The following is an 11,882-nucleotide window of genomic DNA, read 5'->3' as shown; positions in this document are numbered from 1 at the left end:
TACCGAACCCCTAACTGCTCCCAGTGCATCACATTTGCATTTCCTTTGTGTGTGGTTGTATTTCGGACCTATATCTGTAAAAAAAAAAGAAAAGGATTTTCCCCACTGAGGGATCAATGAAGGAGTCGGACCACAGTATGGAACATGGACTTGTAGCTGGAGAGGCACCGTTTCACCTCCTGGGCACTGTCGAGTTGCCCTTGAGCAAAGTACCGGATCTAACTGCTCCCAGGGCCCTACTATGTGGCTGCCCATCACTGGAGAGATGGGTAAGCCCCTTGTGTGTGTGTGTGGTTGTATTTCAGAACTATATGTGTGAAAATTGAGGGATCAACGAAGTTAATCTTGCACTCCTTCTCTTGTATGTGTGCTAAGTAGATGAGACCTGCCATACAAACATCAGATTGCTGTAGATGTCTGTGTTTTCTGATTTATATCAGATGTTGGGAATACTAACTCAGAACTATCGACTTCAGTCCAGTTGGTTGGGATACACAGCGAAACACTATTGCACATGTGCAGTGAGCAAACTTTTTGGGATGAGTGCCGTATATAATACATACTGTACTCCAATAGGGCCATTCCTCTGCATTGCAGTCATTGCTGTTGTAATAATCAGATAAAAAAAATAAGAAGTTGTTAGAGCACTTTAAGGAGCCCTGTGGAGGTTTTCTAAGATATTTCTCTTCTTGCTTCAGCTCTGTTACATACAGTACAAACACAAGACTAGGGTCGATGTTCTTATTGAACTCTCTGGAAGAAAGCAAATACGTCAACTTACAGTATGTTCATTCCACCTACCTTTGTCCTGTGTGGTGTAATGGACACTGCAGTCTGCAGGAGCAGACAGCGAGGCTTTAGTCTGGTTTAATATCTGCCCACTTATTAACACCACAAGACCAGCTTCTCTCATCTTTTCAGTGGATTGTTTTTCATTTAATGATAAAGTCTTACTCACAGCCTCCAACGTCGTCATGGGGAGGCTTAACTTATGTCCTCAACCATCAGATAAGAGGCTCCAAATGGCCACTCAATGTCCCTTTGTGGTCATTATGCAATATCTCCCCCAGGATGCCAAACAAGAACTGTGTGTTTCTTCTCCTGTATAAAAGAGCAGAATAATTGTTCAAACTCTGAAGACAGGTAACAGTTTGGAAAACTGTCCTTTTCCCTTAGGGGAGTGTTTACCCTATTACTTTCATTTCAACCCTGACATAATGACAGTATGTCCCCAGTTAACCTGTCTTACTCATGCCTCTCTACTCTGCTGACCCCCCTTTGTTGTTTTCACTTAAGTAAAAAGGCCAAACCAAGCCGAATCCAAAGGGGATAAACACGGAGTCGGAGGTCTTGGTCTGAAAAGCGCCTTCATAAGTGATCACAAAAGGCACCGCTGTGAGATCATTAGGATGTTATTAAAGTCAGCTGCACACACCCACAGAACCACTTATTTCCTAATTGCAATAAATTGTCCAAGCTTTTGGAGTCTAAGATCCTGTTTAAAAAAAAAAGAAAGAAAAAAGAACACAGGCTGGATATGGGAAGCTACCGGCAGGCAGTTAACAGTTATTATCTTCTTAAGGTAATCATTTATAGCAGCCTCTTCTATTGAATAACTTCCTCCCAATTTACTCTGATGGATCTAAAAGCCTCCTGCATCGTTCTTACTATTTCATCTCTCAAGCACTTTGATATTTTGTCACGTTGACTTTTCGACCTCTGTCAGTTCGGATGCTTGCAAATGTGATGACGCTTATTTTTCTGTTGTACTAAGGGGGTCTTACTGAAAGCCTAAACTCTCCCCGAAATGTATGTGACAACAGTATGCATGACTTGCTGTGAGCCAACGCCACCTGCTGGAGACACAGAGAATAACTCTGCAGTCAATCTTTCTTTTCTTTAGAAGTTTTGAGGAAACTGGACTTAGTTGTAAATATAATCCAGCATTTTTTTCTTGTAATCCCTTCCAAAAAACAAACTCTGTTTATAAGCTGTTAACATCCAACTAAAGAGACATTTCTCCTCTAAACCTTTCAGATGGTTAGTCAAAAAGATCCTGACTGACATGACAATACTTCAATTTATGATGTACACTATTATTTTAATGTCAAAAACACACAAAAAACATTTTTAAAAAGTGCTTTTCTCAGTTTTTTTAATCTTTGCCATCAGTCCATAAGGGTTTTCCACAAACAAACAGTATCAGTGCTGATCATCACATGCTGGCGAGACACAGCGAGGCGTTGGTGCCACCAAATCCAAAAGAGTTTGTGAGGGCGATCCTCCGGCCCTGAGTCCGCCATGGCTGAGCTGTGCAGGGAACGTAATTCAGGTCAAACTCTGGCTCGGTGCGGTCCAGGTTGAGCGTCGGGGGCAGGACTCCGTGGTAGCATGCCAAAGCTGTGAACGCTGCCTCGAGGGCCCCCGCGGCTCCGAGCAGATGCCCCGTGGCTCCCTTAGTGGAGGAGACAGCCAGGCTGTCAAGGTTTCTGTGAAAGAGCCTCTTGATGGCGGCATTTTCAGCCGCGTCACCCAGAGGTGTGGATGTGGCGTGAGCGTTCACATAAGTCACATCTGCTGGAGGGATGCCAGCATCTCTGAGGGCCGCAGACATGCATCTGTAAAGACAGTAATCAGATGGTTGGACAGGAGAAATTCAGATTATACCACACTATGATCTAACTTTTGCTGTTTTGGCTTGACTAACCTGGTGGTCTGTTGTCAACCTTTCTGCTTGCTACTACTTGTTTGCAGTTATACGGAACTTTTTTTTGTGCCTCTCTCAGTGATATGCCTACTCTCACAGACATCGCTGCAGCAGGCAGCTGTTTTGCAAAAGAAATGTTTGATCGCTGTTTTAAAAAAAATCAAACAATATACAATATGTAACAGGATATGATTTTAAATTCCCGCTGGACTACAAGGCATGCAAGAAGTAAACTTATACATAAAATTATACATTTACATCATTTTACACCCCTCAAACTATTTTAAATTAGCTTAACATTGGAAACATAAGAAGAAGGTGGACACATTTCAATATTATTGTCTTGTATTTATTACCTTTTTTTTTGGAAAGAGGTGCTAAAAAAACTGGAAGAGTGGCTCAAACAAACTTTATTTTTTAAATGTAATTTATGTTAGGGGATTTTTTATTTAATTTATTTGCCATATTAATATATATCTATCTATCTATCTATCTATCTATCTATCTATCTATCTATCTATCTATCTATCTATCTATCTATCTAGATAGATAGATAGATAGATAGATAGATAGATAGATATAAAAAATATGGAGGTTAACACAATAAAGTAAAAATAACTTATTTCCATTGTGCTCCTCTTTCTGGGAAATCAAAGATAGTAATATGAGTCACAGATGACTAAGGATGGATGAATCGGTCACGCCACCAGGCCTGACAAAAGCAGAATTTGGGCTGGCAGTAACACGTTTTATTGTAGCAGCTGAGCTTATTTTATGTAACTGAAAGAGCCCACGTGGGCCAGAGTGTACAGAGTGGCTTAAAATGAATGGGTAATAATGCCCAAAGCAAAACTAGTCAGATTTGATTTTCTTATATCTTAGAGAGTGGTTGTGGTAACAGAATATAAAAAGGTGCCCACCCAGGCAGATCTTTTTTTGGTTTTTGTTTTATACAGCTATCTACTCTTTCTTTTCACGACTTTTTAAAGTCCAATATAATACACGTTAAAATGTTGAAACGAATAAAAACGTGAATGAGAAACAGGGTTAACAACCCTGACCCCGCAGGTTTGGGAGATTTAATTTAATTTTGTGGAATAATTCAAAGTATTTTTGTCACCATCACCTGAACGCTCCTTCTCCATCTGCGGTGGGTGCAGTGATGTGGCTGGCATCCCCCGAGAGTCCATAGCCCAGGACCTCCGCGTAGATCCTGGCTCCTCTTTTCTCCGCGTGGTCCAGCTCCTCCAGGAGAAGCACCGCCGCTCCTTCACCCATCACGAAGCCCTCTCTGTCTGGGTGAAAGGGCCTCGATGCCTGCGCGGGGTCGTCGTTCCATTTGGTGGCGAGGGCTCGCGCCCTGGCGAAGCCGGCGATTGAAAGAGGCCCCACGCAGGACTCCGTCCCCCCTGTAACCATAGCAACCGCATCCCCGTGGGCGATGAACCTGGCGGCATCACCCACGGCGTGTGCGCCCGTGGTGCACGCCGTGGACACGGCGTGGTTGGGACCCTTCAGTTTGTGTTTGATGCTTATGTGCCCAGCTGCCATGTTGACGAGGATGCGTGGCACGAAGAAGGGGCTGACTTTATTGTAGCCCCTTTCTTGGAAGGCTTTAGAGGTGCGGGCGATTTCATCCAGCGACACCATGCCCATGCCAACAGCCACCCCGGTGTTGAGCTGCTCCTCCGGGGTTTCGGGGTACCACCCTGAGTCGTCCAGAGCCAGCCGAGCAGCTCCGAGGGCCATCACGGTGGCCTGCGACATGCTGTTGATCTCCCCGCGAGAGGCGAACGTCTCTTCCTCAAACTGACCTGGCTCGTTCCCTCTGGGCACCAGCGCCGCCACTTTGCAGGGGACTGTCTTGTACTCCTCTGAGTCAAGTGCAACGATCCCACTGTGGCCTTTAATCAGGCGGTCCCACGGTAGTGCTGTCCCTGTCCCCAGAGGACACACCAACCCTACACCTGTAATCACAACCCTCCTTTTGTGCCCGTCAGAGCTGTAGCGTCTGGTGTCTCGGTCATGACGCACACAGGTGCTCCTTTGGAGTAAAGCCCTCATGTGCTTGAGTTTAGTCCAACAGGACAGGGATAAAGCAGACATGCTGTAATCTCTTCAAGCTCGTAGCTTTAAAAATACAAACAAACAAAAAAACAAAAGGTGAAATATCTTTAAACTCACCTTAAGCTTGTAACTTACTTGGCCGAGCAATACTTCAAACTGTCAGCTGAGAAATCAGCTGTGAAACGAGACAACATGTTTATCCTTGAATCAGCATGTGGCTATTTTTTTAAGGTAGCCTTTATGAACGCCTGATTTATTTAACTTGTAAACATTAAATAAACACATAGAGCAAGAGGGCATGCAATAATTCTTTATAAAGCAGAATTATGGTGATATAAAATTAGCTTTTAAAGCTAAAAATAAATACATAAATACAGGCGTTGATAAGTCGACTACAATCAGGACCCAAAGCGTCCAAACAGTCAAAATAGCATTATTAGCATTAGCTTATTTTACCCTTAAAGTGAGACGACTTTTTCTTTTAGGGGAGAAAGAAGAAAACACCAACAATGGCTGTGTCACCGGCAGTCACGACATTGTGTGAGAATCCAAACGAAGTGTTTCTCGACGCCGCCAAGTTGTTGCTCACGTACGCGGACAACATTTTGAGGTAAAAGCTTAAACGTCGCGTCAGCGAGCAGTTAACAACAGCAGCAGGGTGTTTCGGTTTAACGAGCGACCGTGTTAATTGGCGACCCGTCAGCCGGTGGTTGCCGTAGTTACGACGGCAGTTGGAAACAGCCGTTGGAGAATATACGTAGCTGTCAAACGAGAAAACACGAAACGGACGAGTCGGGTAGTTTGTTGTTGACATTTTTTGTAACGTTAATGAACAAAGAAAAAGCAAAGCAGGGCACATACGTTTTTTGTTTTTTTTGTTTTTGTTTCAAACAACTATCTACGACACCACGACCCCACTACCTTACACTCTTTCAGCGGACGGGTCGCCAGTTAACACGGTCGCTCGTTAAACCGAAACACCAGCGAGCTAACCTAGCTGTATTTTCACTTCTGTCACCTTTTCTAAGATTTTCTCTAAAATACTCTGTGGGTTGAAGAAAACGTCTCAATTTTAAAGTTGTAAACATGTGGACTCGCATGAAACATGGTTATTTGTGTGCACAGGTATCAATATAGGATAGTATTGCCTTTAAAACTATATGTACAATGTATAGTAACACTAGTTATGTCTTATTTATGAACACATAAAGCCTCTAAAACAGCTGTACTTCCTCATATGATGTCGCCTCCCAACAGGTATCCTAATGAGGAAAAGTACAGATCCATCCGCATCGGCAATCCAACTTTCTCCACCAAGCTGCTGCCCATCAAAGGAGCTGTCGAGTGCCTCTTTGAGATGGGATTTGAGGAGGTGACTAATAATGAAAGAGTAAAGTTATAATAAGCCGGTGTTCAGTTGGTGACTCTTGCAACATCTTGCACCTGTTTCCAGGCTGAGACCCACCTGGTGTTCCCGAGGTCTGCATCGGTGGAGCAGCTGAAGATCATCAGGGAGTCCATAGCAGCAGAGAGGGATCAGAGGCTGCGTGGAGGACAGCCTGTCCAACCCACCGCTCAGGCCACTGTGGCCTCAGCACCAGAGACCTCTGCTGCCGCTGCTGCCGCCACAACCTCCAGCCAGCCACTTACAACACCTCCACCAGCTCCATCACAGCCAACATCATTGGTAAAGACATGCTCATCCCTGGTTTAAAAGGCCGCAATTGTGACCGAACAGTATTGTTTGTAATCTGGATGTCTTTCTTTTCAGGAGAGCAGTATGAGCTTTTTTGTGACTCTCCAGTCAAACTTCCAGCACGTGATGCTGTATGAAAACCCCGAGCTGCAGCAGAAAGCCAGGAGCTCCATCCCTCACCAGCAGCTGACCTCTGCAGCTGAAGACAAACTGAACGAGGCCAAAAAGGCCGATCCAGGTGAAGTCCTCTCACTCTGTATGACACTAACCTGTCCAGTTCAGATGTGTCAACTGACTTGCGTCCCTGTTTTGTAGAATGTAAACTTGGATTTGAAGACTTCCTGGTGCTGGAGTTGCTCAGGTGGTTCAAACAGGACTTCTTCTCCTGGGTGGACAGTCTGCCCTGCAGCCGCTGCGGAGGCAAAACCCAGAACAGCAGCTCACTCAGTCCCACTGCAGATGACCTCCGCTGGGGAGCCCAGCGAGTGGAGAACCACTACTGTCAGAGCTGCCAGCTGTCTACCAGATTCCCCAGGTCTGTTTGTGTACTGTAACGAGGGAGTTAGGATCTGTTTTTGTAGTAATATTAACTTTTTGATTAAGTTTTAGGCAGTGATATGCCTGCTTCTTTGCTGCTTGTACATTTCATTGTTGAATTTTGATTGTAAAAAGCTAAAAAGTTGTTACAACATGCTTGTTTTCTTTTGTATTGTTAATGCTAGGTATAACAACCCTGAGAAGCTTCTTGAAACCAGGAGGGGGCGCTGTGGGGAGTGGGCCAATTGTTTCACAATGTGCTGCAGAGCCATGGGCCTTGAGGCCAGATATATCTGGGACAGCACAGGTATGAACGTGTCTCTTGCAGCAGCAGGTTAATTCCACACCAAAGTCAGTGTTCGACATCTCGACTCAAGGACTACCGAGCAGGTTTTGTTCTGAAGCTGTCACATCTTCATGAGCAAATTAAAGTTTATATTTATAACTGTCTGTGAAGTTGGCATGCAGCGAAACCAGCCTCTTGACAATTTCAAATGTACATGTGCAAACCTGTTTTGTGATGGAAGACATGAGATAGAAAATTTCTGCTCTCTAACTTCAAGAACGGAATTCAGTGTGACAAATTGAACCAGTTTTAAATACTGAGTAGTACAAATTCAAGATATTTAATACTAACAGTACAGGGCAGGGTGTGCTGTCAGAACTGTGTGATGTATTAAGTGTGTCACTGTTCTTTCTGTGTTGTTTCAGATCATGTGTGGACAGAGATTTATTCTGTTGCTCAGCGCCGCTGGCTGCACTGTGACTCTTGTGAGAACACTTGTGATAAGCCTCTACTGTACGAGGTCGGCTGGGGGAAGAAACTGGCCTACATTCTGGCTTTCTCTAAGGACCAGGTCAGTGGAATGGACACTCTATGTCCTTTTTATAGCCACAACGTATCCCATGAAAAGATCAAAACCAACTATGATTTCTACCCTGTGTATGCAGGTGGTTGATGTGACCTGGCGGTATTCCTGCAAACATCCAGAGGTTTTGTCGAGGAGGACCAAAGTTCAGGAGGCCTGGCTGTTGCACACCATTAACGGGCTCAATGCCTCGGTAAGTCCAAACCCTTTTAACCCCCTGTAGACTTATTTGTGTTTGTCGTAAACCACCTCCCATCTGCTCTGATACTGAAGAGGCAGCAGTCCTTGAGTCCAGACAAGAAGAAGGTGCTGACAGAGAGGCTGCTTGTCGAGTTGGTGGAGTTTATTTCACCCAAGAAACCAAAACCAGGAGAGCTGGGCGGACGTAACTCTGGCTCTCTGGCCTGGAGGATAGCACGGGGGGAGACCAGAGGGGCTGATGAAGGGTCCTCCACACAGGTACAGCTTATTATGCTACTAAAACTGATCTTTCCCACTCAGCAATATGTATCTATCTACTGCTAGATTTTATTGTATCTATTTTAATGGACACTTAAAAACAAATGCGAACGGAAGAATTGTTACACTGTGTCAGATGATTACTATGAATTAAACGTTCTCTCAGAGCCTGACCCAGCAAGGCCACTCATCCTCCGAGCAGCTGCTTCTGTCTGACTTACACTCACCCTGGGTCCAGGTGCTTGAGCCTGACTTTATGAAGTGGAATGATTTCTACTCCAGAGAGCAGCATGAAAGCGAGGAGCGTTCACTCTTCTGCTACTTCTGTGGACCGAAATATCCCTAGAAGTAACTGCACAACTTCAGGAGGCAGCCCTGTAGTTCACAGAGCCACTTCCAGTTTCTAGTTTATTAGGTCCAACAGGCAACAACAATCCTATCTAGCTTTATGAAGGTTTTCTTTCACGATTACAGTATTAGTACAATAAATAAGTAATCACAACACCACTCATTGCCACCATCAGTGTTCGCCAGTGTTGTATTCTAAATATTTGAATAGCTTGGTGTATCATTACTAATAGATGTATGAAAATTAGTATTCAAATCAGTATGTGTGTTTTGTTTTATTTTCAGGCTACAGCTTTTGTGTTCACCCCGACTGAGAAAGAGAAGAGTGACCGGTTACTGCATGTACGCTACAATGCTGCCAAAGACCAGTACTGTCGAGTGTCCAACAACTCTGAGGTCATTCACAGCTGGGATCAGTGTGTGTGGACGAAGGAGTCGGTCTTCAGAAAGGTGGAGAATGACTGGCAGATGGTACGCTTAATAATGTTTGAACAAACTCATATTACTCCATATTAGTCCACACTTTGTTCTCTTAGAAACATATCTATTTAGGAAGAAGTTGTAGTCATTGTTTGATTTGATTTTGTTTGACTTTGACTTAGTTAGACAACAATGTTGAGACAAGAGTGTGTGTTTGTTAGGAGAAAGCATCTTCTGTTTTTAGGAAACATCTCATAACACAGCCTACAGCGATGTAAAGAAATGAGAATAAATGCTGATAATATTTATATATATATATATATCCTGGAGCCATGTGAAGCATTAGGTTTGATGAGCAGATTGTATTTCTCTCTTCAGGTGTACATTGCTCGAACAGAAGGATCCTCTAAGGGAAAAATCAGCTGGAAGTTTGACTTTGCTCCCGCGGGACTGAAGATAAAGTCCGTCTCAGTCATGGCAAGTAGCCAGACCTTCCACTCTGGGAAAGTCTGCTGGCACTCGCAGGCAGGCCAGATTACTACAGAGTTCCCTGGAGGTATGGTTATATAATAGACTCCTTAATAACATACTCTAAATGTGATTCTGTAACATGATCCCTCCTAATAATTTTCTCTCCTGTGTTTGAACCTGTAGATGGGAACACGCAGTCCATCCAGAGTCTATGCGGCTCCTCTGAGTTCATAGTTGTAGCAGGACTCAGCGGTGGAGAAGGGGAGACGTCATGGCAACACTCTCAGCTCTTTAGACAAAGCTTGAAGCAGACAGAAGAGTCTTCATTTGAAATCCTCATCCACTTAGAAGACGCTTAGCACTTGTTTTACTCAACAGAAACCGAACCCCCAATAGACCTTTTGTCACATCAGCCAATTTGACATGAAATATTAGGATCAAGGAAAGTGTTTCAAATGATAATCAAGGTTCCTTAAGCCCCTGTGTTTACTGTTTCATGTCAAATTGGCTGCTGTGAAAAAGGTCTGTTCCTTTTCACTATTGACTGCTCTGACAAGTTCAAAGCTAAACGTTTGGCCGATAGTTTTATTTGATAAATAAGTGCAATATTTAAATTAGTGTCACTCTTCTAAGATGATTTAAATATGCATGGCCTAATGGATAATTGAATGAAAAATGATTTACAGATGCTGTCACACATTGAATTTGATGAAGGGCCAAACGAGACATGCATTTACAGGTACACCTGTAAATAGTTTTAGCGTGAAGCCATAATTTTTTTTTGTAAACATTTGCCTCCACTGTGAATGTTGTAATATGTGATGCATGGAGACAATCCCACACAGCAAACTAGGGTTGATTTGCCTTGTCAACACAGGTTGCTGCGGTTCTCCTGCTTGTATTAAAGGTAAAGTGTGTAGGATTTAATGGCATCTAGTGGTGAAGTTGCAGATTGCAACCAACTGAATACCACTCGCCTCACTCTCCATGTTCCAAGCATGATGGACAAACTACAGTGACTCCATAGAAGAGGACCCGCTCCCTCTTTAGTTATAAAAGGCTCATTCTAATGTAATCCCAATATAATTGTTGTTATTTTCAGGTTAATATACACAAATGAAAACATAATTATGGTTACATATTCCATTTATGGCAGTAATTCCCCTTAAATGTTACACACTGGACCTTTTAAACTGTAATTATTATTGGTGAGTGTGTCATTTGATACTTTGGTTATGGTGTTTTTACACTTTGCCATGCCCAGTTACATCCATGTCTGTAATTATAAATGAATTAATGTTGTTCGTGTCGATGTGCTGGAAAGGGCTGAAATATATGGTGGTCTAAATAAAGATATTTTCGCAGTCTATGTTAAGTTATGAGCTACATTACACACCATCTGGTCTTCAAGTGATTAATCCTCGTAGGGGCTTAACTTTTTTACTCCTTAAAAGGTCAAAGGCAAAAACGTGGCTCCTTCCCCAAAAACTGCTATAAAAATAGTACATACTAATATTTTTTTCTACTTTAAACACGTCAGTCTTTTAAAACTACTTCAGCCTAAAATATACATATCAAATATTGATTATATTTTTTGGGTTTTTAACCCTTTAAATGCCAGCATGTTTACATAACTCTGCTGGGTTTTTTTAATAAAAAAAAACAAAATATTTTCCATAAAATACATTTCAATGACTATTTCCTAATTATTATTATTATTAGGCCCAGTGTCAGATTTTTTAAAACCTATCCTTATAAGTTCCTAGTGATAAATGCCTTCCCAAAAACTGCTATAAAAATAGTATATAATATTTTTTTTCTACTCTATAAACGTCAGTCTTTTAGCCTGAAATATACATATCAAATATTGATATTCTTTGTTTTTAACCCTTTAAATGCCAGTATGTTTTCATAACTTATTAGTTCCTAGTGATAAATAATGCCTCCTTCCCAAAAACTGCTATAAAAATAGTATATATTAATATTTTTTTCTACTTTATACACGTCAGTCTTTTAAAACTACTTCAGCCTGAAATATACATATCAATTATTGATTATATATTTTTTGTTTTTAAGCCTTTACATGCCAGTATGTTTACATGTCAGTATGTTTACATAACTTATTAGTTCCTAGTGATAAATAATGCCTCCTTCCCCAAAACTGCTATAAAAATAGTATATATTAATGTAATAATAATATATTTTCTACTTTATACACATCAGTCTTTTAGCCTGAAATATACATATCAAATATAGATTATATATTTTTTATTTTTAACCATTTAAATGCCAGTATGTTTACATATCT

General features: G+C 42.1%; 2 protein-coding genes across 6 annotated transcripts; one reads left to right on the top strand and one right to left on the bottom strand.

Moving 5' to 3' along the window:
- Positions 1-2,103: 2,103 nt before the first annotated feature.
- Positions 2,104-5,347, bottom strand: oxsm (3-oxoacyl-ACP synthase, mitochondrial). 5 transcript variants are annotated; one of them, XM_019261617.2, is made up of 4 exons: positions 5,231-5,347; positions 4,892-4,949; positions 3,834-4,774; positions 2,104-2,618 (listed from the first exon to the last, which is right to left on the bottom strand). In XM_019261617.2, exons 3-4 carry the CDS (start codon positions 4,769-4,771, stop codon positions 2,216-2,218), a joined length of 1,341 nt encoding a protein of 446 aa, XP_019117162.2. In that variant the 5' UTR covers positions 4,772-4,774; positions 4,892-4,949; positions 5,231-5,347; the 3' UTR covers positions 2,104-2,215. The 5 variants fall into 5 exon arrangements, with proteins under 5 accessions (XP_019117162.2, XP_027142811.1, XP_019117161.2 ...); XM_027287010.1 differs by having other exon boundaries at positions 4,910-4,949; XM_019261616.2 differs by lacking the exon at positions 4,892-4,949 and having other exon boundaries at positions 3,834-4,837; positions 5,231-5,343.
- ngly1 (N-glycanase 1) lies at positions 5,249-10,941 on the top strand. Its single transcript, XM_019261615.2, has 12 exons — positions 5,249-5,384; positions 6,032-6,146; positions 6,228-6,461; positions 6,546-6,708; positions 6,786-7,005; positions 7,193-7,314; positions 7,719-7,864; positions 7,959-8,069; positions 8,150-8,335; positions 8,969-9,154; positions 9,482-9,659; positions 9,758-10,941. Exons 1-12 carry the CDS (start codon positions 5,284-5,286, stop codon positions 9,931-9,933), a joined length of 1,938 nt encoding a protein of 645 aa, XP_019117160.2. The 5' UTR covers positions 5,249-5,283; the 3' UTR covers positions 9,934-10,941.
- Positions 10,942-11,882: the final 941 nt, after the last annotated feature.

Source organism: Larimichthys crocea, chromosome XIII (genome assembly GCF_000972845.2).
Source record: "Larimichthys crocea isolate SSNF chromosome XIII, L_crocea_2.0, whole genome shotgun sequence".
NCBI classification, from domain to species: domain Eukaryota; kingdom Metazoa; phylum Chordata; class Actinopteri; family Sciaenidae; genus Larimichthys; species Larimichthys crocea.
The sequence above is the reverse complement of the archived record's forward strand: the minus strand, read 5'-3'. Positions and strand labels throughout refer to the sequence as shown.